Source organism: Elephas maximus, chromosome 4 (genome assembly GCF_024166365.1).
Source record: "Elephas maximus indicus isolate mEleMax1 chromosome 4, mEleMax1 primary haplotype, whole genome shotgun sequence".
NCBI classification, from domain to species: Eukaryota; Metazoa; Chordata; class Mammalia; order Proboscidea; family Elephantidae; genus Elephas; species Elephas maximus.
Window position 1 is genome coordinate 130,746,823 of NC_064822.1, and position 19,789 is coordinate 130,766,611.

The following is a 19,789-nucleotide window of genomic DNA, read 5'->3' on the forward strand; positions in this document are numbered from 1 at the left end:
TCCTATAGACTACTTTCTTCTCTGAATCTTTGGTTTCCTTCTTTCTCTTTTGTTCTGAATGAGTAGAGACCAGTAGTTGTATCTTAGATGGCTGCTCATAAGCTTTTAAAACCCCAGACACTACTTACTTAGCACACTGGGTTGTAGAACATACACATTATGAACTATATTATGCCAGTTAACTGAGTTGTCCCACAAGACTATGGTCCTAAGCCTTCAAACCCAGAAAACCAATCTCGCAAGGTGTTTGGTTGTCTCTAAAAAGTTTTCTGTAACCGTGTCCCCTGTGTGGTTTATTATTTGGATATACATGCATACACAGACATACCTGCATGTACATAAGCCTATAGGTACATCTATCTGGGCACAAATATGTACCCACATATTCATATCCATACATATATATGACTATATACATATTTGTGTAACCACACACATATTTTTTGGTGGTTGTTGGTGTTGCAAAATTATATTTGTCATAGCCTTTACCAAAAATGGCCTTTTCGACCATACTTAATGGTCTGACTGCGACTAGAGGAATCCCGGCGGCAATGCTCCCCAGACCTTCTGTTGGCACAGGACAGGAACCATCCCTGAAGACAACTCATCAGACATGAAAGGGACTGGGCAGCGGGGCGGGGGGGGGGGGGGAGATGCTGATGAAGAATGAGCTAATTAAATCAGGTGGACACTTGAGAGTGTGTTGGCAACTCTTGACTGGAGAGGGGATGGGAAGATAGAGAGAGAGGGAAGACGGCAATAATGGCACGAAACGAGAGACTGAAAGGGCTGACTCAATAGGGGGAGAGCAAGTGGGAGATGGGAGTAAGATGTATGTAAACTTACATGTGACAGACTGATTGGAATTGTAAATGTTCACTTGAAGCTTAATAAAAGTTAATTAAAAAAAATGGCCTTTTCTCTTGTGTACTTTTTATTGACATCATTTAAGTTGGTCAAGCTTTGTGCACTGGAGACATCTTAATAAGCATTTCATCATTGCCAAATTTTTGGGACAGTCTGACCTCCACCTGAACCACTCTACTGAAAGAGTTGCTGTCACGCCACCAGTTACCTATTAATTGCCAAATCCTGTGGCTTGTTTTCAAATGCCTCTCCAAAGCATTTGACCTAGATAACCACTTCTTCAGAGAAACTGCTCTTTCTCTGTATCTTCCTCTGCAATGTTATTTCTTAAAATTCCATTCTGGAGATTCACGGTCTCTCTGAGTGAACATCTCATCCTCTGTAATGGCTTCAGCTTTTGTTTGTATCAGCGATTTCCACCTTTGTTGCACAAGAGAATGACTTGTGGTGCCTTTTTAATATACATAGCCTCTTCCCTAGAGACTGTGATTTAGGGGGGCAGAGCTCAGTTGTCTGTGTTTTCTGAAATGTCTCTATTTGAGTCTAACGTGCACCAGAGGTTAAGAACAACTGATGTAATTATCTCTCTTGTGAACAGCCTTGTAACTGATCTTCTGCCGTAATTTTTCTCTGTTGCAGTATGCCTTTAATATTGTCACTATAGTTTCTTCTTGAATATAAATCAGATGTAACTCCCCCTGTTAAGAAACTTCTCTTGCTTCAAGCTGGTTGGAAGATCAAATCTCAGATCCCTAGCCTTTTGTTCCAGGTACTGTATAGTTTGCCTGCCCTTTAGTTACAGCCTGCCCTATACTCCAGCCAGACTGAACAAAACACCTTGCTTTCTTCTGAATGACTTTTGTCTTTGTATGTACTCTTTTTCTGTGTCAAGTGCCTGGTTCTATTTTTTGCCCAGCACATTCTTTCTGATCAACTGTTTAAGTCCCATCTCAGATAGAGACTAAGACTGAATGAACTATTCCCTTCTCTGTGCTCACAATACTTTGCTCAGATTTCAAATGTAAGGTTGATCATTTGTTGTTACTGTTGTTAGTTGCTGTTGAGTCAGTTCCAACTCATGGCGACCCCACATGTGCAAAGTTGAACTGCTCTGTAGGGTTTTCAAGACGGTGACCTTTTGGAAGCAGATCACCAGGCCTATCTTTCCAGGTGCCTCTGGGTGGGCTCAAACCAGGGCATCAAACCAGTTCATTCCAGTTCAAACCCCTGCTGAATTTGTATTGCTAACAAGTTCTCTGCTGAGAATTTGCATTTCCACTGGGATATGCTGAATCAGAATCTACATTTTAAAAAGATCCCCAGGTGACTCTTAGTATAACTTTCTGGAACCTTGTTAGAAATGCAAATTATCAGCAAGGAATTTGTTAGAAATGAAAATTCTCAGCAGGGATTCTATCCACACAGGGTAAGCCTTGTTTCAAACCACCAACCTTTCAGCTAGTGGTTGATTGCTTAACTATTTGCATCACCCAGCACTATAATTACCTGTTTACATGTCTCTCTCTCCGTTTAGAGTCATGGCTCTTCAGAGGTGCAGACTGTACTTGGCTGGCATATTAGTTAGAACAAAATACCAAATATCATGAGTCTTAACTGTAATATTTTGTCATATATTTTAGTTTATACACTATTATGCCACTGCTCTCTGTCAGTTTGTCATACCGTGGTGGCTTGCTTGTTGCTATGATGCTAGAAGCTATGCCATCGTATTTCAGATACTAGCAAGGTCACCCTTGTGGACAGGTTTCAGGCTAAGACACACTAGGAAGCAAGATGTGGCTGTTTAATTCTGAAAATTAGCCGTTGAAAACCCTATGGATCACAACAGAATATTGTCCGATACAATGCTAGAAGATGAGCCTCCCAGGTTGGAAGGGACTCAGAATACACAGTGACCATGGAAGTGGACTCGAGCATACCAACAATCGTGAGGATAGCACATTCTGACTCATGGTGACACCGTGTGCAACAGAACGAAACTATTGTGAAGATAGTTTCGTTCTGTTGCACACGGTGTCACCATGAGTCAGAGCTGACTCGACAGCAACTAACAACAACATACTTTTTCATCTTACACCTGCCAGGCATTTTTCAACTTTGTTTAATATAGTTTATCCAGCTAACAAAGAGCTTTGAGCACCCACTATGCGCTAGATATTGTGTTAGGCACTGGGAGTGCAGGCATGAATAACATCCATTCCTGCTGTGAAGGAGCTCACAATAGAGGGAGGAAGGTAGAGAAGCAAACGATCTATCACAATTGCTACTGTGTAAACAGTACGGTAGATGTATGATACTGGGACACCCCAGGTGCTTGGGAGGATACATAATAACCGTTCTTGTCAGTTGAAGTCAGGCAAGGCTTCCTTCAGGCACTACAGTCTGAGTGGAGTCTTGAGAAAGAAAAGAAGCAAAAGGGGAAGAAGTGTGTGAAGGATGTGAGAGAACGAGGTGCTCTGGGGAAGCTGCAGGCTGATCAGTGTGCCTAGATTAACATAGGGCTTGAGGCATAGAGAAGGGAGAGTTTAGACTGGACCTGTGAGTAGGGACCAGATGTGAAGGACCTTGTATGTCATACTAATGAGTTTTGAATTTTATCCTAAAGTGGTGAAGAGCCACTAAAGAATTTTAAACAGGTTTCAATCAGAATTGTGTTTTTAATAGTTTCTTGTGCTTCCTTCCCTCCCTCCCCCTTTTTCAAATGTTGTCACATTCACTCTGATTTTTTTCCCCTTGTTTGTAAGTGATGTTTTGAATTGCTCCTTTATTCATTCTGAGTGTTCATTCTGAACACTTAATGTCATTTATAACCTCTTATCGCTAACCTATGGAAAAGAAGGATTAGGTAGACATTTTCTATCAGCTTTGACAGTATTTCATGTGTTACGTTTGAGTTGTTTCTCTTGTAACGTGCTATTCCAAGTTTGTTTTTCATTTACCAGTGAGCTCCTGTCTTGTTGGGTACATAAAGGACACAACAATGAGTAACTAAAGTCAGAATACTTGCCACTACAGAAGTCTAGCACTCCAACCTTCGTAATTTATAAGAGATGTGAAATTCCTGATAAGCCATAAAGGGTTAACTCCGTGAGTCACCTTATTTAAATAGAATTATATAAAAGAGGTCTTAAACTGCTTTGTTTTTAAGATCTTTTTAGAATAGGCAGACCTTTGCAAATTAAACTGAAAATTTGAGGTTTCTGTGCAGTCTACCTCACCAAGTTTATTCTCATTGTCACTGAGTAAAATTCATCAGCTGATTGTGTGAAATCTAGCACAAGCCACGTACCTTGTTGAACTTCATTTTTCTCATCAGAATAGTACAGGGCATGTGTTAGATGTTAGTCTTTTTCTGTTTTATGATTTTTGTATCCTACATCTAACATTTGTTTCCAAATTATTTTTTTATGTAGAGCTCACATGGTCTTCTGAAGAAGCCATGGGTAGCTGTTGTAGCTGTCCAGATAAAGACACTGTCCCAGATAACCATCGGAACAAGTTTAAGGTCAGTAAAACGAATTGATTTATATCTCTCACTGCCTACTTGGATGTTATTCTTTTATTTCACTGACTATATCTTACTTCCTCACTGTTATGTCTATACCTTTTATTTCTCTTTTTTTCCAAATGCCAGTAACATTTTCTTGATAACAATGCAGAATCCTCTTAGGCTTTTCCCTTGATGCTCCATATCACATTAACCATACAGTTGTGCTGATACTTTCTTTAAAATGTCATTTTAAAGGTGCCTTTTCAGTTCTGACTCTACGTCCAGTCACCCTGTAATCCATCTTGCAGTTGTCTTAAAATTAATCTTCCTCTTCCATCATTCACTAAACTGTTCAGTAAAATCATCAGTGGTGTTTTGCAGTCTATAGACTGAACGCTCCGTTCCTTGTTCATCGACCCTTATTTGATGTGTCTTGTGATCTGACCTCAGTCTGTTATAAATTATAGCCACTGGACCAGGCAAACCTAAGTATAAGTCACAACCTTGTTATTTCATAGTTTTGTGACCTTGGATAGGTTACATTATCACAAATTACATAGTTCCGTTTTTGTACAATGGGAAGAAAGAATAGTGTTACCTGCAATCTAGGATTGTTGTGGGGATTAAGTGAGAAAAATAACACTTAAAGCCCTTCATTCAGTTTCAGGCATATTGTAAATTCACCATAAATGTTATCTATTATTCTTAGTATTTAGACATTTTCTGAAGTTCTGCAGTACAAAACATAACCCTTACATGAACTCTGTGCCAATCTTACTTGAGTCTGTTTGAAACATACCTTCTTTGTTTCTGCCTTAGCTTTTATCTTTATGGTGTATCCTACAATTCCTTACCCACCAGCTTTCCCCTTATTTCCTATCTAAGTTTAACTCTGCCTAAGGCCCAGCTTAAATCCTTCTTATATGAAGGCTTCTCCAATAACCTGAAACTATAGTTTTTTGCCTTTGCCGCCTCTTTTATACTCATTTGTCAATTGATCATATACAGTTTTGTGCTGTTGATTTTTTTGTTTGTATATCTTGACTCCCCAATGGGAATATAAATTCCTTGCAGATATGAACCAGGTAATACGCTGCTGCATAGCCCATGCGTTACATGCACTTCGATGAATGAACTAAGAAATGAATGACTAACTGGACCAGTCAGCAACAGTGCGTTTTCCTGATTAATTGGTGAAATACTGGTATGATTTTTAAGTGGGAGAATTATCTTAGCACTAATTAAACCTTCTTCTTTAGGTCATTAATGTGGATGATGATGGGAATGAGTTAGGTTCTGGCATAATGGAACTTACAGACACAGAATTGATTTTATACACCCGCAAACGTGACTCGGTAAAGTGGCACTACCTCTGCCTGCGACGCTATGGCTATGATTCAAATCTCTTTTCTTTTGAAAGTGGTCGAAGGTGTCAAACTGGACAAGGTAGATAGAGCCTTTATTTTTTTTCTTCAAGCATTCTCATATTTAAAATATTGTTCTTTTGGTTATTCCATAAACAATGTTTACCATTTTTATTTTCTCCTGAAGGAAAAAAAATGCCCCAAATAAGTGGATTGTTAAAAAAATATATAGTTAACTATTCATTTAACAAACATTTATTAAGCATATTTTTTTATGTCAAGAATTTTGACTAGTGTCAACTTTAAGACTTTTAGTAAAAGTGTCAACTTTAAGACTTTTAGTAAATGAGTAATCCTGGTAAATTAACGGTATGTCTTTAACGTTATAACTTGATGCTGGGGAGAGAGCCTAAACTTTTGGAGTCAAACAAACCTAGTTTAATTCTTTGCTGCCTACTACTTGAACGGCAAATTGCATGACTTCTGCTGGGCTTCACATTTTTTCTGTACAAAAGTGGAACGGTAATCTGTATCTTACAAAATTATTGTAGTAATTAAGCAAAATAACCATTTTAAAATACCTAATAAGAGACCTAAAAAACAAAACAAAACACACCCATTGCCATTGAGTCATACTGCCCCATAGGGTTTCCAAGGAGTGGCTGGTGGATTCAAACCGCAGACCTTTTAGGTTGCAGCTGAGCGCTTTAACCACTGCGCCACTAGGGCTCCAATAAGAGGCCTGTCAAACTGTAAATGCTCACCTTGAAAATGGTGAATTGGGCTCCCCCTGCTGTTAAAAAGGAGAGTAGAGTAAGTGTGCAACCTTGTTTTTGTCTGTTTTGGACCCTTAGACAAATAAAAATTATTCTGTCAACTTCCTTTTGGGTTTTGTGTTTTGAAACTGGACTATCATTAGTTTATCAGATACTTATTTAAAAGGTCTTTCTTGCTGTTGGTGCCCAGAATGCTCTATATGCAGGTTTATTCTTTGACAAGTGCTTTTATAGCTTTTTTGAAGTCTTGGTAACGATTTTTCCCTTCTTTATGTTTACAGGAATCTTTGCCTTTAAGTGTGCTCGTGCAGAAGAATTATTTAACATGTTGCAAGAGATTATGCAAAATAACAGTATAAATGTGGTGGAAGAGCCAGTTGTAGAAAGGAATAATCATCAGACAGAATTGGAAGTCCCCAGAACACCTCGAACACCTACAAGTAAGTGCCCATTTTCATTGACATATTTTGAATAACACACCAGAAATCACTGTTAGCTAACATAAGTATAATGGTTGTCAATTAAAAAAACTGTTAGCTGTAACTGAACATTTTTAATACTTTAAATACGAAAACAGTAAATATTCGATGTTATCTAAGATGTGAATGGGAAACTGGAGTGGGGGCTGTTTGTGCCCTGATTTCTGTTGTCTTTCCAGAAATGCCTGCCTTAATAATCCTCTCAGTGCAAATTTGATACTTGTTCTCTCCCCTACCCCCTTATCCTGCCTTTCTCCTTAAACCAATAAACAAAAACTTCTCAGCTCCAGGGTTTGCTGCTCAGAACTTACCTAATGGATATCCCCGGTATCCCTCATTTGGAGATGGTTCATCTCATCCTTCGAGCAGACATCCTTCAGTGGGAAGTGCACGCCTGCCATCGGTGGGTGAAGAATCTACACATCCTTTGCTTGTGGCTGAGGAACAAGTAAGTATGTGCTACTGTGTAACAGTGTTAAAGATTGTGTAAAGTTGAAGCGTTACTGGGATAATACTTGAAGATTGTATTCAGTTTGAATTTTAATGTTTACTATTTATAAATTACTTCCGTAGTGAAGAATCAGAGAAAATACCGTCTGTTTGCTGGCATAAATGCCCAAGCGCAGAAGTTCAGGAAAACTTAGTATTAAAGTTATTTGTGGCATCACAAGAGAGGTGCATCTACAGATAAACATAAATGATGTCAGAAATTTGTAAAGAAAGACATAACTAATAGTCAGCTCCCATTATAATATCCTTCAATAGATTAAGAATTTATGCTGCCTTTCATATCTCAGTCTTTATGATTAGTGGACTATTAGCAGGAGGGTGAATTTTGTTGTTAATATTATTAAGGAACTCTTTAGTGTTTGCTCCTGGCTATTGTATTTTCTATTTGAGAAATGAAATACCCAGCTGAATATTACCTATGTATTAATTCGTTATACTTCTCTTTGTAAACCATATGGTCATTTATTATTAACAGTTTTAGTGTTTTTAAATCAGTTTCTTTGTGTTCCTTACATAGTAATTGAGTATTTTATTTACTATAATTACATTTTTCTAATTTTGCATTTTAGAGTTTTTAAAATTTTATGTATAGGCTTCCAAAATTTTTTATATTTTAGCTACAGAAGTACCATTGAGGTATTCTAACTAATGATGATTTCTGTACTAGGTGGTATTGATTTTATATATTTGCATTTGCAGAACTCCTGTTAAATCTTGTAGGATTTATGTGTTTATGCAATCATATAATCTGTAAATAATGATAAGTCTGCCTCTTTTCAATACTTGTTATAACTGAATTATATCTTAATGCTGTCTTAGTTTCTTAGTGCTGCTAGAACAAAAATACCACAAGTTAGGTAGCTTTAATGAACAGAAATTTATTTTCTCACAGTTTATGAGAGAGACTAGAAATCTGAATTCAGAGTGTTGGCTCTAGGGGAAGATGCCATCTGTCTGATCTTGGCATTCGTTGCCGATCTCTCCATGTGGCATCAATCTTTACCCATCTGTGCTTCTTTGCTTCTGTGCCTAATCTGCTCTTTTTATGTCTCAAAAGTGATTGGTTTAAGACATATCCTATACTGATGAGGCTGCATTAACATAAAAACAAAAACCCTTTTGCCAAATGGGATTATATCCACAAATGTAAACAACAACAACAATAAAAAACCCAAACCTGTTGCCATTGAGTGGATTCCAACTTACAGTGACCCCATAGAGTTAGGATTTATAACAAATATTTTTGGAGGACACAATTCAACCCATAACAAATGCTTTGATGAAAATTTCTGGAACGGTATAAAAAATGATAGTCCTTATTTTGTTCCTAAATTTTATTTTGTTTTTACGGAGTACTTCTTGTATTTCACTATCAAATATAATGTTACATGTTATTTTAAAGTATTCTTTTATCAAGTTAGGAAGACATTTCTACAAACACACAATCACTTTTTTATTAGTTTAAAAAGAAAAAAAAGATAAAAGCTTTTGAAGTAGTGCATTTAGAGAGAGAGTCAATAAAATTAATTGGCATGGTCATGCATTTTTTGTTTTGTTTTTTATGCAAGCTACTGATTCACTTTCTTCTTTTCTTTCAGGTACATACCTATGTCAACACCACAGGTGTGCAAGAAGAGCGGAAAAACCGAACAAGTGTACACATCCCACTGGAGGCAAGGGCTTCTAATGTTGAAAGCAACATGCCAAAAGAGGAGCCAAGTAGTATTGAGGACAGAGACCCTCAGATTCTTCTTGAGCCTGAAGGAGTCAAATTCGTTTTAGGACCAACTCCTGTCCAAAAGCAGTTAATGGAAAAAGAGAAACTGGAGCAACTTGGAAGAGATCAAGTTAGTGGAAGTGGAGCAAATAACACAGAATGGGACACTGGATATGACAGTGATGAACGAAGAGATGCACCCACTGTTAACAAACTAGTGTATGAAAACATAAATGGGCTATCTATCCCTAGTGCCTCAGGGGTCAGGAGAGGTCGTCTGACATCCACCAGTACCTCAGAGACCCAGAATATCAACAACTCAGCTCAGAGAAGAACTGCATTGTTAAACTATGAAAATTTACCATCTTTGCCTCCTGTTTGGGAAGCCCGCAAGCTAAGTAGGGATGAAGATGACAATTTAGGACCAAAGACTCCATCTCTAAATGGCTACCATAATAATCTAGATCCAATGCATAACTATGTAAATACAGAGAATGTATCAGTGCCAGCAAGTGCTCACAAAATAGAATATTCAAGGCGTCGGGACTGTACACCGACAGTCTTTAACTTTGATATCAGACGCCCAAGTTTAGAACACAGGCAGCTCAATTATATACAGGTTGACCTGGAAGGTGGCAGTGACTCTGACAACCCTCAGACTCCAAAAACGCCTACCACTCCCCTTCCACAAACCCCTACCAGGCGCACAGAGCTGTATGCTGTGATAGACATTGAGAGAACTGCTGCTATGTCAAATTTGCAGAAAGCACTGCCTCGAGATGATGGTACATCAAGGAAAACTAGACATAATAGTACTGATCTGCCCATGTGAGCCTGGAAAGCATTATGTTGTTTGCACCTTTGTGAAGTTTTTAAAAATGAAGATGCAAGTGCTTCATTTTCATTTCTAAACACTAACTCCTTTTATAGACTGATAAATTTTTTTCTGAATATTTCATGTGCTTCTTTAACTAAAGGGAATTAACGTAGAGCAGGTACTCATCAAAGAACACTAATTTCATTATATACTACTTGTTATTGTACAGCAGCATTCCCATTTTCACAGTGCCTATTTAAAATGAGAGTTGAAGTGAGTGACATGCTGGTTGATTTTTATCAATATTCTGGACTTATGCATATCATTCATGTCTAAGTCATGGTTGGCATTTAGAACATTTTATAAAGCCTCTTGATAATGTGCATTGTTAACAGATAACTCTAGGCTTTGGACGTAATATTTATAGATTCACTATTCACGGTATGTGGCCTCCAGTATGTAACATGAGGAATCCTTTATTTCCTTAATTAACGGCTTTTTGACTTGAGCCACAGCGTACGTAAAGGAAAGATAAGTACCACACCTCCTTGTATACCAGTCAGCTCGTTTGCCTTCAGCATTACTAGAGAGTCCTGTGTCCATGAATATGGTTTGCTGTTGGTGTGTTAGAAAGGCAGGAAGGAGAAAAGGTTTTGTTCACTCATCTCAATGTCGTCATTTGAAGGGCGTGCCAGGTATCTTAATCAAAATCATGATAGGCTCAAGAACCAGTCTCAGGTCACTTTACCCCAAAACATTTGAAAAAATGAACCATGATCTGTTGAAAATTTCTCTCCTATAGATTATTAACATTAACATTGTTTTCTGGAGGTTATTTGTGCCATTTGGTTTCCATTTACCTTCAGTTTTTTCCTTTGGTGTTTGGGATGTCTTATTTTGTTGCTTAAATGTCTTTTTCAGTTTAAAATGTCTAAGTTTGTATATAGTTATGAGATTGGATTATATGTTCATTGTTGTTCGGTTTGCATTTTCGTCAAATTAGGATTTTGAAGGTTCATTTGGAACTTACTGTTATTCTGTAACAGGGTTGCCCTTGTCCAGTATTTATTTATATGCTGTTTACTTTTCTAATCGATAAAAACATTTTCTCAATTTTTAATTTCACTCGTGTCCATAGGTGATCTCTTTAGCAGCTGAAAGAAAAAGAAAGATACTTTTAACGTGCAGAATTCGCTAAAGGTACTGTGTTTCCTCTGTGGGCACTCTTCCCAGCACTTTAGCAGTGATTCAGTCAGTCACCGGGCTGCAGTTGTCCTCTGCCCGCTGTGGTGTCCTCAGCTCTGCTATGCTTTCACTTGTTGCTGGACCTTTGATTATCTCTTGATTTCAGTAGAATGTTAATGTTGTTGCCAGCATAGCAAGTACAGTGAAAGTCTTGTAGCAATGAGACTGTGTCATACTTAAGGATTTAGAACGAAGTGAAGTGTATATGAACTGATGAGAGTCCATACGTGAAATTCTTAGAAAATCAAGAATGTTCCACTTGCCTAGACACTAGGTAATATAAGAGAAGGGTGAGTGGAGAGAAGGTTAGATTACCTTACAAATTATTTTACTCTTTTCTCTAAATATGAGGAACTTCGAGATTGTGATCTGGATCAACCAGATGTAACTAAGGTTAATTTAGCAAGAAGAAGTTTCGGACAAATAGCATCCGACCTGTGTAAGAATGGATTAGCAGAAGAATAGTGTGGGACCATCATAAAGAAAATAAATTATTAAAGGTATCTTCATTTTCAGTGCCGTTGGTTTATGTGCATAGCAGACTTTCTTTTTTTTTTTTCTTTGACCTTGGTGCTTACTACAGAGTTTGCCCTTCTTTAAAAAAGAGGTCAGTGGTATAGGTGTCCAGCTTCCATTTTTAATATATTGTTCCATTTGTGCTTTCTTTTGAATAGATTGCTAATTGTGCCAAATTTATGTGCTCGTTTTGTAATATGGAATAAGAATTACAATGGAATGAATACACATGGTTTTCTGAGGACAGTCAAGACAGAACACTAACCTCCAAATGAAAGGGCTGATCTATTTATTCATTTTGGGGGTTGGATACTTTTTATTTTTCTTTCTCTCATCCTTTTTGTCTTTTTCTCCAGCTTCTAATTAGTTTTTATATTTTTTTAGGTAACTCCAATATATCATTACAATTTATGCTTTAAATCTGGTGTGCTTTAAAAATGAGAATGGGACCAATTTGATAAGAATTTGATTTTAGGTACTGTACGAGTATTAAGAAGATATATACAACTGGCGTTAATTTCTAGATGTCTTCTGGAAATCACCTGTGTTCCTATTTAATAAAAAGTGATTTAGAACACTATTTGTCCCTTGAAGTAGTCTAGTACTGGGCAGTAAGCTCTTTCCTAGAAGAATGTTCCTATTAACTAGGTGCATTTTAGAATGAGACATTTTGTTGGCATATAATGAATTGTGCCCATTATGTCTCAGGTTTTTGAGACAAACCTAATTTTAGATATTCTATTCTGTTAACAGACTGTGTGATCCCACTTTTTGGTTCTGGAAATATAAATCATTGGTCATAGACGTTTTTCCCCAAATAGAATCCTTTTCCGTCAGTGTAGATCACGACGGCATTTATCTCAGACCAAGGTTTGAAACTGATGTTGGTATTACCTGTGTGTTTCTTCTTAAGTTTTTTATTTCACAGTTTCATCTTCCTTTAAAAATGAAAATATGGTGCCTTCCCTCCCTCCAGAAAGATTGGCAAATTGTTCCCTTTATTTACTGCTGCTGTGGGGTGATGAGATATGCACTTTACTCCTGAAGACTCAGCAAAAACCTTTTCACTTCCCAGTATATCCAGAATAGATCATATTTCGGATTTATGAAAATTTGCCAAGCAATCTTTGTTTTTATACGTAGTAATGTTGACCCCACAGTTCAATGTTATAAGAATAAGTCAAGGTTGTTTGTTTATCCGCCAGCCCCCCAAAAAAACCCTGTGGCAAAGCTTATAAAAATGTACCTCAATAACGTTCTATTAAAAATGGGACAGGGGCCTTATGTTATAATAATTTCCCAGCAATGTGCCACCATATTTTTGCCTCAAGGTAAAGGTTTTTACAAGCTGAAAAGTACTTCCTGCTTTCCCCTTTGCTGTCCATTCTAACCCATAATGCCCCAGTGTTTTGTGCAATGTGTAGTGTGTATGTATATGTACACGTATGTGTATATATATGTATATACGTGTGTGTGTATATGTATATATATCTCCTTGAAATAGACATACCATCAGAGACATCATACAGAAGTGACTGATGTATTGCCATCTCATTCATATTTCTGATCTGTGAGGTATATGGTACTAATTACCTTTCCCCTGATGTTTGCCAAATTTGAATAAAGGCATTGGTACGAAATACAGAATGTATAGAAATGTTTTTGGCTTGAAAAATTGACAAATCTTTTATGACATACCACAATATACTCTGCCTGAACCAGCACCCTCTTGATCTTTCCTGTTCGCATCCCTTTTCGCTATCTCTCCTTCCTCATTTTTTGGGGGGGTATGACACAATTCTTTTATAGCATCATTACAATTGCAGTTCTATGACAATTGGACGATTATAGCATGGAAACAAACTGGTATAATAGTACAGTAGTCACCAGTGTGCCACGTTTGCATTAGTAAATGCAAAGTATACATTTTATAAAGGACAAATTTTGTGTTATGTTTTTATTTTCATTACATTGTGTATAATATTGTAAGATTATTGTATGTCCGGATCTGCATTATAAATGTTAAGTTTTTTTTCCTACATAAAGGCATAAATATAGCAACTTTGTGTAAAGGTAGCTTATTAGATTTTTTATTTTTCCTTTTATAAAAAGTTGTCTAACAGTGGGACTACCATTGCCAAATTGTATATGAAATACGAATTTTACCCCATGATTAATTTCTTTTATAAACATTCCATATTTCTCTAATAAAAGACGTGATACTGTACTATGCATAAATTGTATTTTTAATGCTGTTTCATATCAGCATTTTAAATTTTGATTTGTATTTTTAATATTGGCAAAACTTAACCACTGTTAATTAAAATAAAACCTCGTCGTATGTGTAACAGCATCATATGCCCTCTATCCGTTTCCACCCTTTGTTCTTATTTCTCCCTACCAGTGCCAACTTCATACATTTTGTAGCATGGCAATAAAATACAACTTTTACACTGAGGCCAAGTGTGGCTTTTTGGAGGAAGTGGGGTTGGGAAGATTGCCCTCTAGTTCTTTGCATGTGTCTTTTTTTGCCTGATTAGCCGTGTCTCCAGAGGTTATCTCATTTATGATATAAACATGCTTTTAAGGACAAGTGTGAATGTGCTTTTAATTTTTGTCATAACAAATAACTAATTTTTTATCTTTGGAAAAGCCAGAGTTCTTGAAATACAATCAAACCTTTACTTAAAGAATAAGCTGATAATTGAATTTTGTTAAACAAGGGCTAAGCAACACATTTTTAAGATTCTTATTATTTGTAGAGTATTAATATACTTTACTGCTCTAAAAATTATAGTCTGTAAATTACAGTTTAATCTTAGACAATTTAGGATCTTGCAATGCCTTACTGTTGTCATTTGGGCATAAATTTCCATGATGAGGTACTCAAGTTGATACTGGAAACAGCTGACGATACACTGACCTTAAGCGTTCGTGAAAAACTGTTATGTTGAATGAAATCTGATCAGAGTTCTTACGGTTACTTTGCCCTTATTACTGAAAGTAGATTGCAATAAAATCCCAATAAAAGTTTGGTTGGATATCTATTTAAAGTTTTATTGTATTTATATTCCTCATTGTATTTATATTCCTCACATTTCTTGAAGCTTTATGATAGAGGTTTTCTTAGTCATATCACTGCCTCAGTTTTCAAAGTGAAAATGTAATGAGTTAAGGATTATATCTTCAAAGTGAAATGAAATTAGATTTGACATAACCTCTCACAATTTTATCAGCATGGTCATTCAAACTAGTAGTTCTCAGCCCTGGGACTCCAAACCTGGTTTTAGTTACTGGTTGACAGTGCATAGCCTACTTGGGCACAGCTCAAGATGGAGCTGAAAGGGACACCCAAGTCCACAAGTGATTAGGTGCTTACTATGTGCCAGACTATGGCACACAGAAATCGGTTAAGATGTGGTGCAGAGACTGCATCTTGCAAAATACAGGTATTTGTACTCAGATGTTAAAAACGGTGGATTATTTCTGTGTTTGTCATTTGAGCTCCTTTGAGGGCGTTATCTATTCATGTGTTTTTTAATCTAATGAATAAGCATGAACTAGGCCCTGTGCTAGTAGTGAAGATCACAGTCCTTGTCCTTGAAAGAATTTATAGTCTAGAACAGCCCTTCTCAGCAGGGCAAGCCCCTCCCTCCCCTAGAGAATTAAGCCCTAAGGTATCCATTGTAAATAATGATTTAACTTCTCTCTGATGCCCCTAGAATGATAACTCTGTATCTTAGGAAAATTGGCAAAGTAGTCAGATTCTTAAAAAACATTGCTTTTGAGTTGATTCCAACTATAGTGACCCTGTAGGACAGTAGAACTGCCCCATAGAGTTTCCAAGGAGCACCTGATACATTCAAACTGCCAACCTTTTGGTTAGCAGACAAGCCCTTAACCATTGTACCACCGGAGCCCTCAAATGTGTGGTAAAGACACAAGCAAAAGAAGGGCATCTAACTCAACCTGGGAGTAGAGCTTTTCAAGGAAAGCTTGGAAGAAGTCATCCATGAGCCCTTCCTGTGTTAGAGGAGGAGGGGAGAGGGTGTCTTATGGAAGGGGAACAGTATTGCAAAGAGGTATGGAAAGATTACAGTGTTCAATGGTGGCAAGTGGTTTCGTATTACAAGCATAGGGTACAAAGGCAGGATGGGAAAATAAAAAAAAACAGGAGGAGAAATGAGAGGCACATCACATAAATCTAGAATGCTAAGGAGTTTTTATTTTAATCTACAGGATATGAGAGAACTTGAAGGATTATAAACAGTGGAGAAACTAGTTTAAAAAGATTACTCTGACATCAGCATGGAGGATATATTGGAAAGAATGGCATTTAAATAAAGCAGGGAGATTAGGAAGCTTCCTCAAATAGAGGCAAGGCCAGATAAATGCCTATTCAAAGGCATTCTTAAAGGGAGTGTTTAAGTTATTGCTATGCAACAGACCATCCTAAAATTTAGTGGCTTAAAACAACCGTTTTGTTATTTTGCACGTTGCTATAGATCAAGGATTTGGGCAAGACAGCAGAAATGGCTTATGTCTGTTTCACATGGTATCTATGGGACTAGAACGTCGAAAGTGGCTGCCTCACTCAGGTGTCTTCTGCCTTAGGATAGTACGAACAGCTGGGGCAGGCTGAAACAACTCGACTGGGCTCATGTCTGGAACGTGAGTTCAGTCGTCAGCAGGCTACTTGGTTTTCTTCCACATAGTCTTTTTTAAAAATATATAGAGTTTTTAGTTAAAGTTCACACGGCAAGTTAGATTCCGATTTGACAGTTTCCACACAAATTGTTCAGTGACATTAAATTTATCACACTGTGTCAACTTTCTCTAATTGTGTTCAGTTTGTTCCCTTTCCAGTACTCTAGTTTCCCTGGCTTCTTATCTTTGAGTAATTCTTACTGATGGCTTTTAAGTACCATGTAGTCTTAGGGTCTGTCTCCATGTGGGCTTGCATGGCATCTTAGGGTTCCCAGGAGTACAAAAGCAGAAGCTGCTTGGCTTTCTTGAAGCCTAAGCCCAGAATTGGCATATAGTCGGTATCCACGAGGGGTTGGTTCCAGGGCCCCTCACAGATACTAAAAATCTCAGATGCTTGAATATTTGCACATAACCTATGCACATCCTCCTGTATACTTTAAATCATCTCTAACTTATTTATAATACCTAATACAATGTAATTGCGATGTAAATAGTTGTATTGTTTAGGGAATAATGACAAGAAAAAAAGTATTTTTCCCCCAAATATTTTCGATCCATGGTTGATTGAATCTGCAGATCCAGAACCCATGGATACAGAGTGCCGACTGTATTTTCTATTAAATTATGGACCCAGATTCAAGGGTAGGGTATCAAGGGAAGATGTGAACTTCAGAGGTGTAGTTCAGAGCCATCAATGCAACAGAGAGCCTCAGAAGAAATCACCTTTAATGAGGGGAATAACAGAAATGAAGGAGTCAAGGATGACCCCTAGTTTTATAGTTCGGGTGATGGTGCCAGTTCACTGAGATAAAAAAAAGGAGCATAGATGTTGGCTTGGAGAGAAAGATAGGGTTCCACTGGGGGCTTCGTTCGTGGTCTGTGGGCCATCCACATGGAGATGGTCCAGTAGGTGGTTAGATAGATGGTTTCTGTGTTTCTACCAGCAGCAATTTCCCTAGTAACAAAGCTGAGCAATTTTTTAAAAGACATTATAAAAGGCAGCTCTTCAGAGTACCCTATTTTATTATGATACTTCCCACAACTGAACAAAACAGCTCTGTTCAAATTAGTCGGGCCCAGAGTACAGAAAGGAGAACTCTACCTTTCTTCCCTCTTAACTGACCCTCCTTACCTCTCATGCTGATACTCATCCTTCCTGTGCATAGCCAATATAATGCTTACCATGTGTCGGGCACAGTTCATGTATTAACCCTTTATAACCTTAAGACAACCATATAAGGTAGTTAATATTGTCATCTCCATTTTATAGAAAAATGAAACAATGATTAAGCAACTTCTCCAGGCCTACACTAACTAAACAGGATTGTGAACCAAAATTGTTTTTGTGTGTCTGAACCTAGGCACTCTGGCTACAGTGCTCATGTTCTTAAAATAGTTGTTTCTTGTTCTACTCACTTGACCTAAGTACTAAGGAGTCTTTATCCACCTCTTGGGCCTGTACTTTTGCTTTCCCTGTGGGTAATTCTTTTGCAGGACATAATTAGGATTTTTATTCTCATCTCATTCCTGAGATAACTCCCTAAGGTCCCTGGATGGTGCAAGTGGTTTGCAATCAGCTGCTAACCTAAAAGTTGGTGACATGAACCTAACCAGAGGTGCTGTGGAAGAAATGACCAGCCATCTGATTCCATAAAGATTACAGTCAGGAAAACCCTGTGGAGCAGGGTCTGTCACATAGGGTTGATGTGAGTCGGAATCGACACGACAACGAGTTTTTGTTTTGTTTTAATTACAATTTGTTTCTATCTTCGTTCCTGAGATAACTTCCCAATCAATACTAAGGGTGGTTTTTACCTATTTCCTGATTCAGAAAGACTGGTGATGTACAAGGGCCTAGAGTAATGGGACACAAAGTGGTTCCAGTATATAAATTCACCAATCTGCAATGAGATAAATACAGAAATTGAGAGTGTTTAGAAACTTACAGGAATTTGACACTGCCACAACATCCACGCCTGTGATTTTGTATTTTCCAAAAGTATTGGTCTGAGATGGACTGGAATTTTTAAAAAGTAGTTCTTCACCACAGATGTTTGAGAAGCAATGGCCTAGAGTTCCTGGAGGACCAGGGCTTGCATGACATCTAAGTCTGGAGCTGAGGAGCCATTTGGTCAGTACATACAGATTTGTAGAACGCACAGTATCCCAAGGACAGAATTCTAGGAAACACCTATGATTTTAAAGGACTGGGAGGATTACCTGCCACAATACTGTGCACACAGTAAATAAATGGTTGTTAATAGAACGCTCGGGAAAAAAATATATAACTAAATCTTTACTCCTCCAAGATCAAGCATTTGAGTATAACCTCAAATGCCCTACCAGACCCAATACTTCCTTTGTATAACCAATATTTTATAAACCACCATTACCGTCTTGAAATGAAATCCGTTGATAATGTTGTTGTTGTTAGGTGCCGTCGAGTCGGTTCTGACCCATAACAACCCTATGCACGACAGAACGAAACACTGCCCGGTCCTGAGCCATCCTTACAATCATTGTTATGCTTGAGCTCATTGTTGCAGCCATTGTGTCAGTCCACGTCATTGAGGGTCTTCCTCTTTTCCGCTGACCCTGTACTCTGCCGAACATGATGTCCTTCTCCAGGGACTGATCCCTCCTGACCACATGTCCAAAGTATATAAGACACAGTCTCGCCATCCTTGCCTCTAAGGAGCATTCTGGGCGCACTTCTTCCAAAACAGATTTGTTTGTTCTTTGGCAGTCCATGGTATATTCAATATTCTTTGCCAACACCACAATTCAAAGGAGTCAACTCTTCTTCGGTCTTCATTGCCCAGCTTTCGCATGCATATGATGTGATTGAAAATACCATGGCTTGTGTCAGGCACACCTTAGTCTTCAGGGTGACATCTTTGCTCTTCAACACTTTGAAGAGGTCCTTTGCAGCAGATTTACCCAATGCTATGCGCCTTTTGATGTCTTGACTGCTGTTTCCATGGCTGTTGATTGTGGATCCAAGTCAAATGAAATCCTTCAGAACTTCAATCTTTTCTCTGTTTATCATGATGTTGCTCATTGGTCCAGTTGTGAGGATTTTTGTTTTATGTTGAGGTGCAATCCATACTGAAGGCTGTGGTCTTCGATCTTCATCAGTAAGTGCTTCAAGTCCTCTTCACTTTCAGCAAGCAAGGTTGTGTCATCTGCATAACACAGATTGTTAATAAGTCTTCCTCCAATCCTGATACCCCGTTCTTCCTCATATAGTCCAGCTTCTCGTATTATTTGCTCAGCATAC

At 37.9% G+C, this 19,789-nt stretch overlaps 1 protein-coding gene across 4 annotated transcripts in view; it reads left to right on the forward strand.

Moving 5' to 3' along the window:
* FRS2 (fibroblast growth factor receptor substrate 2) overlaps positions 1-11,850 on the forward strand; it is a 116,341-nt gene extending 104,491 nt beyond the window's left edge. For 2 of the 4 annotated variants that reach the window (XM_049883867.1, XM_049883869.1), the window contains exons 5-9: positions 4,302-4,393; positions 5,638-5,824; positions 6,800-6,958; positions 7,282-7,445; positions 9,106-11,850. In XM_049883867.1, coding sequence (XP_049739824.1) covers positions 4,328-4,393; positions 5,638-5,824; positions 6,800-6,958; positions 7,282-7,445; positions 9,106-10,056 — 1,527 coding nt within the window. In that variant the 5' untranslated portion in view covers positions 4,302-4,327 and the 3' untranslated portion in view covers positions 10,057-11,850. Of the gene's footprint in view, positions 1-4,301; positions 5,825-6,799; positions 6,959-7,281; positions 7,446-9,105 lie in introns of those variants that run through there. The other 2 variants (XM_049883871.1, XM_049883870.1) reach the window with 2 other exon arrangements.
* Positions 11,851-19,789: the final 7,939 nt, after the last annotated feature.